The following is a 10,151-nucleotide window of genomic DNA, read 5'->3' as shown; positions in this document are numbered from 1 at the left end:
GTGGATATGGTAACAAAATTATACCAATACCACTAATAATTTCACATCTTATACAAATAGCGCATTTGCTTCATCAATCAACACAAAACGCAAGGCTTTCACAAAAGTAGTAGCTATGGTTGGAACATGTTGAACACCAAGATCTTTCTCTTTTAAAGTTTGGAGATCAAGTGAAATAACCGCATAATCAGTCCTCCACATATGTTAGTCACCAGCATTGGATTTGGCCTTGACAAACTCTCCAATTGGAAGTTCTCCACGCATGGTCCAGCCATAGAAGGCTACGACTATAATTGTTTGACTAGTTAGTTCTTTAGCAAATTCCATTTAGACTCAAGTAGGAAGCTAAATTGAAAACCTAATGAACAAAGTTTAGCTACAAAATTGGTTATAACCTAAACCTACAATCTTACTCAATATCTTTTTATTAGTGGTGAATTTTGACAAATCCATTATTGGATTACATCTTCTTCTCATATCCTCCATGCTTGAAAATTTTCTAGAAAATTACAGATCAATAGCTATGTCATCAATTAATTGTTTAAATGACAAGTTTTGGTAGTTTAAAATTATACATAAAATATAAGCTTATACATCAAATGGTAAATAATATCTAATGGACACAAAATTTGACATGTGTAATAAGAGTATAAAGAATATGCAATTCAACGGTTAGATTTACAAAATATGTAGTAATGTTTATTTTATTGAGTAAGGTTATAGACTTAGACTACAACCAATTTTGTATCTAAACTTTGTTCAAACCTAATTACAAGGGTTAGCTTGAGTGCGACAGTCAAGCTAAACTATTTTGGTGTATGGATCTTAAATTTACGAATTGTTTGTATAGATTCATTTTGCGTACAAATTTGGAATTATAGAATTTTTGAAAAATTGTAATAAATTATAAACTAAAAGAAAATTGTAGAATTGGTTGAATTTTTATTGAGAATTTAGAGAATTATCAATAGATGTTATGTTCTTTCCTTTGTTGTTTTCATTTTTGTTTTGTTTTTTTTTTTTTTTTTTTTTTTCCTTCTTTCTTTCTTTCTTTACAAAATCATTTTATTAAAAGTAAAAGTTTCTTTCCAAGCACAAGAGGTGTTTCGAAAAAAAATGCAATATACATTGAGATATATCAACTATTAACATTTTTGAGACTACAAAGGTCAATAACTTGTCAAACAGAGCCATCCAGATTCGAAATAGAAGTTAAGTTGCCCTTGGATCGTTGTAAGTCCTATTTACATTGTTAAATTCCTTGTATCTCCTTGCGTTATAGCATATGGTGTAGTCATAGAGAAATTATAAGGTCCTTATAGTGGACAAGTGACATGGTCCACCATTCCACTAAAAAACTCTCATCTGTTTAAAATTGCTTAGTTAGAATTTTTTTTTTAAAACTGAAACTGATTTCTGACTCAACAATTTTAAACAAGAAGAATTTTTTAGTAGAATGATGGACAAGTGACGTGGTTCACCAGAGGATCGTATAATTTCTCGTAGTTGTGGACTTCGAAATTTTCGAGAATGTTAGAATTTATGATATTTTAGGAGTGGGGTGCTCGAACAAAGAAAGTATCTCACGAGAATTTCTACGTGGGTTGCACACATATTATGAGAAAGATGACTTATAAAATACCAAGACGATCTCATAAGATATTTGTTGATTTGAATATAGAGTTTATGTTTTAACGTATAAAAAAATGATAAATTAAAACTTATCCACCTATGATTCAAAATTTGACACTTTACCCACCTGAAGTTAGCTCAGTTAGAATTCCGTAACCCACAATAGGGCTAAATATGTAATTTTGCTCTACTTTTATGTCCCTCTCCATCAAAAACACAAAAAATATAAAAATACAAGATGAAATAAGATAAAAAAGAATCCAACGAAATACTTGCATCATAGGTTTTCAAGTCACAAGTAGGCAACGTAAATTTTGGTTAAACATTAGTAAGTGTTAAATTTTAAATCATAGCTAGACAATTTAAATTTCAATTAAATTACAGGTAACTTGTAATTTTCCTAGAAATAATATGTATATACACATACACATACACCCCTCTAAGCACACGCATGACTCTGAGCATGCGCTCATGCTCATGCTTAGAGGCTCTTCTATTCTTTAGGTAAATTTTAATATTTTATATCTATTGTAATTTGAGATTACTACATTTTCAAATCACAAATAAGAAACCTAGGAGTGTGACGAAATTTTTTTTGAGTATTATGCGTTTGTTGTTGAAGTGCAACTGACAAAAAATCTATTTCAATTAGAAATAACAATAGAGAGAAATGTAGAGGTGGGAAGAAAAACAGATTTTTTTAAAAAAATTGGCAAGAATTTAGGAGTTTTTAAATTACTAATTCTACATGTCTTACCCTATTGTTTAGGTTTTAGTAGTGGATTAGTAGATGTGAAGTTATTTTGCAATGGGTTGTTGAGAATTACAGGATTGTCCTCCAAATTTGTCCAAGTGTAGGGATATTTTGGAACAAAAAAAAAATACGATCTAAATAGGAGAAGCATCTTAAATAGTAGTCTAGATATGTGAGGAAGTTTTATTGTACATGGTTTTTTTTTTTTTTTTTTAATGAGAAATTCTATTCAGAAAATGTGGGGAAGGTAAATATGTGGGGAGTTTTTTAAGCTATTGAGTAGAAGTAGAAATTTGTATCAACATAGAAGTAGGAATGAGAACTTAGAAGTAGGAATTTATTAGAAATAGGAAGACATTTCAACTTAAAAGTAGGAATTTATTATTTTTGTTAATTTACTATTTTAATCTAATTTTTAAGTTTTAGGTATAGGTATTTTTGACAATAAAAAAAGTAATAACTAACTTTCTTTTGTTAATTTACTATTTTTAACTTCATTTTTAAATTGTTAGTTAATTACTTTTGGGGTATTTTTAACAATAAAAAAAGTTGTAACTAATTTTCTGAACCCTCTAAACATATAAAAATAAAAAATAAAAATAAAAAGGGTAACGGGTAAGATGGGAAAACCAAAAATGGAGATTGATAACTATCCGATTACCAATCTAGCATTATATTCGTATCTTGTTACTCTCCGGCCCTAAACTCTCTCTTCCCTTCCGTTGAAAGAAATGCGGGAAACGGGAGAACATCGTTCACTACCACCGTTTCTCCGACGGAGGAACACCGATGTCCCAATCGACATCGCATTCAACATCCTCACAAGGCTGCCGGTCAAACCACTAATGAGATTCAGGTGCGTTTGCAAATCCTGGGACTCCTCAATCACCAACCCCAATTTCATCTCTACCCACCTTAACAACAACAAAATCATCATCAACAACAACAACAACAACAACAACATGAACAAAGACGATGATGATGATCGTGGTTATCTCTTACACATGCCCAATGTAATTACAAGGACCATGTATTCGTCTTCTAGTTCTAGCAACCCAGTCTGTACTGTTGTTTGTGACCGCACTTTCAATAGGATTTCTGAGCACCCAATTCCCTCTGATCTTCTGATCAACTTCGCCGAAATAGTCGGTTCGTTTAATGGTCTATTGTGTCTCGCTGAGTATGGAAATGGTGCTACTTATGAGGAAGTTATATACTTGTGGAACCCCAGTATTCGAAAATTCAAGAGGTTGCCTCGGACTTGGTTTAGCCAATATGATTGGGATGCTACTGGTTTTGCTTATCATTCGGAGAGAGATGACTACATGGTTGTAAAGATTTATTCTCCATCGTCGAACAGAATTAAAAGGCCTGAGGTTGAGGCTGAGGTTTATAGTTTGAGCTCGGATTCGTGGACGAGGGTTGGCATTTCATTGAGGCCCAATGTTGTGGTCTCCAAGGTCAAGGATTATTCGTCGGCCTCGTTTGTTAATGGGGCTTTGCATTGGTTGGTGTCTGTTAGTGAAGGTGAAGTGGAATTTCAAAATAGGAAAACGATTTTGTCATTTGATGTGGATGATGATAAATTCGGTGAGATTGCACTCCCTGGTGGACATGGACTGAAAACGCTACATTCGGAGCGCTACAAAGAAAATCTAGCGGTGTTTAAGGGGAAACTGGCCTTCATTACATTTGAAGATCGTGAATTTGTTTACTTCAGAGATAGTATCGGGTCTTGCCAATGCGTCATTTGGGTGATGGAGGAATATGGTGTATGTGAATCTTGGAATAAACATTTTTCTGTGCGGTTGGGAGAAGTTGAAAGTTTCTTTGGTTGCACCAGGTTTGGTGAACTTCTAGTTCAAAAGGCTTTCGAGTTCAAATATGGTGCTAGTGACGTACTGAGGTTGAATAATTGTGTGATTGTTTCACTTGACCCCGAAACTTTACATGAGAAGGATCTTGGTGTTCAACATCTTCCAAATATAGCTACTACTTTTGAGGAAAGCCTTGTTATACTTGATCGAGCAGACGGGCGGTCTGGATAGGAAGTGAAATCATTAGCTTTCATAGAATTTTGTTATGCAATCTCTAATAATAATGAGATCATTATCATGTTTTTACTTTTAGTTATGTGGTAGGCATGAAAGTATTGGTATGACACCGTGGGTTGGATTTTATAGATGAAGGGTAATATCCCTTACTGCTTGTGGCATGGGGTATCAAATACAGGAGATTTGCTTGGAGTTTGAATGCTGTTTTGTGCAGATTTGATTGGGGTTCAGCAGTTTACCATCTTTTATTGCAGAGAAATAGAACATTTATGGAGGTCTGATCAGCTCTGAAGAAGGTATTTTGTAATTAGTAAATTGAAAGTCAAGAATGGTGTGGTTGATAGAGGGAGGTTTAAGAACTTTGTTTTTAATAGAGCTTTACATTGTGTTTTTTTTTTTTTTTTTTTTTTTTTTTAATTCTGTTTTTGGATAACAGGTTCTTAATTCTTACTAATAGTATCTCTTTGAACTCCCTTACTCTGTGTTTGCTTATTCTGAGTTGGCAATTGTATGTTTGCGGCAATTTAAGCCTTGGGGCTTATGACTGTTGTGACAGATGACAGTCTGTTGTGTTCCCTGACAATCAAAGCACAAAAATTTTTGGTTGGTAGTGCCTATAAACCAAACGATTTTGTGCTAGTGCATGTCACCTCCTATTAGTCAATGTTTTGTCAGGTCCTTTTGTTTTAATTTTTAATGTTATTTTTTTTATTGATTTGGGGCCGCTGATAAATTTTCAGTTAGAAGATTAGTTTTGAAACAACTGACATTTTCCTGTGTCTAGTAGTGTTCTTCACCTAGGTTAGTTAGTGAACACCTGACATTCCAACAATGGTTTTTCTCATAATTAATCATTCCATCAAGAATATTAGTACTGCTCATTGGTGTTTTTTTGGTTCTTTTTGGTTGATTGAAAGTTAAAGTTCCTTTCCAAGCACAAGAGGTGTTTTAAAAAACATGCAATATACATTAAGATATATGAACTAGCAACATTTTTGAGACTACAGAGGTCAATCAATGGTATAAACAAAGCCATCCTGATTAGAAATAGAAGTTAGTGTTTACGCAAACAATAACTACTGCTAGTTAATCCCAACTAGTAGTCTTATAACATGAAGGGGTGGATTTTATTCATGATGGATAAAATCCCTTACTGCTTCTGGAATGGGGTATCAAATACAGGAGATTTGCTTGGAGTTTGAATGCTGTTTTGTGCAGATTTGATTGGGGTTCTGCTTACCATCTTTTATTGCAGAGAGATGGAACATATATGGAGGTATGATTAGCTCTGACGAAGGTATTGTGCAGTCTATCAAATGGGAAGTCAAGATTCAAGACCTGTGCGGTTGCTAGGAGGTTTAAAAACTTTTTTTTTAATAGAGCTTTATGTTGTGTTTTCTTGATAATGTTTTTGGATTACAGGTTCTTAATTCTTAGTTCTGTTTGAACTCCCTTACTCTGTGTTTGTTTATTCTGTGTTGTTAATTGTAAGTTTGCTGCAATTTGCTAAGCCTTTGGGCTTAGGACTCTTTTAACAGATGGTGGTCTGCTGTGTTCCTTGCCAATCAAAGCATGAAAATCTGGTTAGTAGTGCCTTTAAACCAAACAATTTTGTGTCAGCGCATGCCACCTCCTATTAGTCATGTTTTGTCAGGTCCTTTTGTTTTAATTTTTGATAAATTGGAAGTTTTACCTATCAAAATATATATATATGTATTTGGAAGTTTTTTATTTTTTTATTAATTTGGGGCCTCTGATAATTTTGCAGTTAGTATAGTTGGATTAGGTTTGAAACAACTGACATTGTCAACTGTGTCTAGAAGTGGTCTTCACCTAGGTTAGTGCACACCTGACATTCCAACAATGGTTTTTCTCATATTTAATCACTCCATCAAGAATATTAGTACTGCTAATTGGTTTTTTTTTTTTTTTTTTTTTTGTTCTTTTTGCTGCCATTGAATTAGAGTTAACTTAGATCAAATATCAATCTATCCTCTAGAAATTTCATACTTCAATTATATGAGACAGAAATTTTCTTCCAACATAGAATTCTCTAACCCAGCCTTCATCCACTTATTTCACGTCAAGTATAAATTTTACAACTGCGATGTAATGAGAACGATAGATGTGGTTGTTTGGAATGATTTATGGTCAACCAAAGCACAAAAGAGTGTATAATAAACCTGCCCACATAGTTATGATAAGTCAAGCTTTTCCATAAGATAATAAATTCAATTTTTTTTTTTTTTTTTTTTTTTTTTTTTTTTTTTTTTTTTTTTACATTTTAATGTTTTTGTAGCCCCCTAGACAATGTGGGAGGTTACTCTAATTGATGGTTTTTAAGTTTTAGCAACATCAATAAATTGAAATTTGGTATTTTCCGTTTCCAAGTAGCGGCCTTTGTATCTGGTTTTAAAAGCTGTAGTTTAAGAATTTTTCTGATTATTTAATTTGGATACTCTTCTGTCTTGTTAATTGTTGTTACCCCTCTTATCCAAAAAACTCTTATCCACAATAGCCTGCCTTTTGGAACCAAAATTTTCTCCACTACTAACCTGTCCTCATTGGCCCAAGAAGGAATCAATTTCATTACATTACTAGATTTTATACACTTTTATATTCATAATTCCTAAGATATGATAATTTGGAGATGTGATAAGGCATGTATGAACTTTTAAGTCTGGTTTGCTCTGTGTGTGTGTGTGTGTGTTTGTGATGAATTGAAGCTCATTTCCCTTGTCATTATAAACTCTCAAATTGTAGCTTTTTCCTGATAGGTAAGTAGAGCAATTTTATTAATCAGGAAAAAAAAAAAAAAAAGGAACTTTTGAGTTCATGATGATGAACACAAACAGGTATTACAAAAATATCAAATTGTAGGTCTAAGAGAAGCTAGGAACTCAAACATGGGTGAACATTTAGATGGACCCCCAAAACCTTGACAAATCAAAAAGAGTACGTTGAAGCACAGATTTTAATTGATCCAAGGAGGAGTTTTCTATATCGTCAAACAAACTATGATTTATTTTCTTCCAAATAATTCACATAAAAAAATTTGGTACCAAGTTCCAGATATCTTAGCCATGGTTCCCAAACCAATTTCTCCAACAAAACAATAAACTCGCAACAGTACCTGACATGACATAATGAATCCCAAATATCTGAAATACATGCCCCCACAAAGCACGTGATAGCATGGGCAATATCTCAGTGAAGTAAAATGATTCATTGACTCCCCATTACTTCAACACACACAACACCAATTCACTAATGGCAATCCCCTCCTCATAAGATTATCCAAAACACAAGGATCTGACCTAACGCTGCAGTCCACATAAAGAACACAACCTAGGAACCTTAATGGTCCAAATACCCTTCCATGGAAATGGGGAAGGGAACACCATTTCTTTTTTCATTGTGCCATCACTTCTAGGCTATGGAGAACTGATATTTGCTTTTGACTTAGTTTTTCTAATTTATTGATTCCATCAAAACTTGTGAGTGTTGGCCATTTACATCTGATCAATTATCTAGTCTTTAGTTGTCGTAAATTTTGTGCTACCAAAAGAGATTTATTGTAGAAGAGAACTCAGTCCCCTAGACTTTTTAGTTTTTATGATGAGAATTAGTATTACTAAGAACACTGGAGCTTATGCATATTCCCCAATCCAAAACTCATTCTTGCATCATGAGAATGATGGTATCATAAGGACTTCGAATAATACAGATCAGTTATTCTCCATGCTTGCATGGACTTAAAACATGCACAGAATATGTTACTTTCCATGATTGAGGCTTGGAAACCAACGTTAAAGTGAAAGAGAAAATTTGTAAAGGATTCTAATCTTACCAAAACGAGCTCATAGCATCCAACAAATACATGCCATGACAATGTGCAGACAATTCTACAATAGAAAAACAATTTTTTATTCATTATTGTACGATAGAATTTTAAGTTATGACATTTGCACTATGATTATTGTTGTTTATCATCGAGTCAAGTCATTAATTGGTTTTTGGTATAAGCGGGATTCAAATCCCAATCTCTTATTAGAGAATCAAAGATTAACAATAAAAAGGGATCCAATCAGGTATTAGCTAGTGAGGATTTTCCATGAGGAGCCTAAGCAATGCCTCCTATTTGGTAAGTTTGCTTCACAACATGGTGTCTTTTATTTATGAGTTTGGCTTGGCTTGGATTCAGTGTCTTGTGTACTAAATCCAATAAGATGCTGCCATGTAGCAATTGTCAGCATCCAATCAAGTCCAATGCATAGGAATCATTGGATCCAAGCCTCTCACATTTTTTAAAACCCCATTTCCCATCGAAGACACAATAACTTATTGGAAAAAATTTAAGAAGGTACTTTGTCCATTTGTTTCTCCCAGATCCAACACCAGGGGAGACCAAAAAAAAGAAAAGGTGAATGATGAGAAGATAGATAAGATCAAAGGATAGATACTCTAATGGATTCCACGAATAGATATAAGAGCAAAGCTCGTCACACAAAGGAAACTCATCCAAGGGATAAGAGTAGGTAGAAGAAACCACTCTTAAATGTTGTTTGACCCCTTAGAGAAAGGAGCCATTAAGCTTTAAGATGACACCTAATTTTATGGTAAAATTTGTTCAGATAAGTGCCTCAATTGCAGGCTTGCAAATCACAGTAGGCTCGGTTTGGGGATTCTTTAGAAGGCAGTCACTGTGTGTCACCATACGTGAAATTTTGGAGATGGGAATAGTTCCCTCAATGTTACAAAGAAAACTCCAATTACTAATAAGAGTGGGCTAAAGAGATGCTCTTTCTAACCACATGTAAAGCTTGCTAATAATCACATGAACCTAATGCTAATGAACTATGGACTAATAAACCGAATACCAAGTTCTAACTTCGTCCCTAAGTTGAAATACAGTGTATTTCCCTCTATCCATGATTCCATGTAATTGTTACATGTTATCCTTGTAACGTGTGGTCTAATATAAATGCACTTTGTACAATATAATTTATCATTTGATGTGTTATAAGCACATTAAATTATTGACATGGTTTACTCTTAATAAAATTTCATTACCAGAGTTTTAACTTAAGGTTAAATATCAAAATTTGCAAGAAACTTCATTTAATTTAATAATACTAATATATTATCATCATCATCATCATCATCATAATCATCATCATCATCATCATTATTATTATAATAATTATTATTATTTTGTTTTAACAAAATAATGGATAATATGTGAGGGAAAAAAATTATTATAGGTATTATAAATGTATAAGTACAGTCATGTGTGTCTCTACTCTCTACTCCTTAGGCGACCCTAAAACTCTCTCTTCTCTTCTACTGTTCAGTGCTATCCTCTCCTCCGTTGAAACATGTCGCAAACACAACCAAAATCAACCAACAATCATCTCCCAAATGATGTTGCACTCAACATCTTTTCAAGGCTATCTGTTAAATCAGTCATACGATTCAGGTGCATTCACAAATCCTGGGACTCTTCAATCACTCAGGGCTAGCCCTAGGCCTAGGCCACTTAGGCCATTGCCTAGGCTCCCTTACTAGAAAAAGGCTTCAAATTTCGGGGGAAAATTTTTTTTTTTTAATTTTTTTTGGGAGATATTAAAAAAAAAATTAGTTTAAATTTTTTTTTTCACTATTAAGAAGGTTCAAAGAATTAAGTAATGCTAGATATAGAGATAAGACAA

At 33.5% G+C, this 10,151-nt stretch overlaps 1 protein-coding gene across 1 annotated transcript; it reads left to right on the top strand.

Annotated features, from left to right (window-relative positions):
* The first annotated feature begins 3,046 nt into the window (after positions 1 to 3,046).
* On the top strand, positions 3,047 to 5,912 carry LOC115987201 (F-box/kelch-repeat protein At3g23880-like). Its single transcript, XM_031110704.1, has 2 exons — positions 3,047 to 4,736; positions 5,696 to 5,912. The coding sequence occupies exon 1, from the start codon at positions 3,118 to 3,120 to the stop codon at positions 4,432 to 4,434; it is 1,317 nt and encodes a 438-aa protein (XP_030966564.1). The 5' UTR covers positions 3,047 to 3,117; the 3' UTR covers positions 4,435 to 4,736; positions 5,696 to 5,912.
* Positions 5,913 to 10,151: the final 4,239 nt, after the last annotated feature.

This window comes from Quercus lobata, chromosome 4 (genome assembly GCF_001633185.2).
Source record: "Quercus lobata isolate SW786 chromosome 4, ValleyOak3.0 Primary Assembly, whole genome shotgun sequence".
Classification (NCBI taxonomy): Eukaryota; Viridiplantae; Streptophyta; class Magnoliopsida; order Fagales; family Fagaceae; genus Quercus; species Quercus lobata.
This window is presented reverse-complemented; position numbering and strand designations above follow the sequence as displayed.

Bases quoted from the DNA above. Each gene is read 5' to 3' on its own strand.
- LOC115987201 (XM_031110704.1), top strand. From the start codon at position 3,118: ATGCGGGAAACGGGAGAACATCGTTCACTACCACCGTTTCTCCGACGG.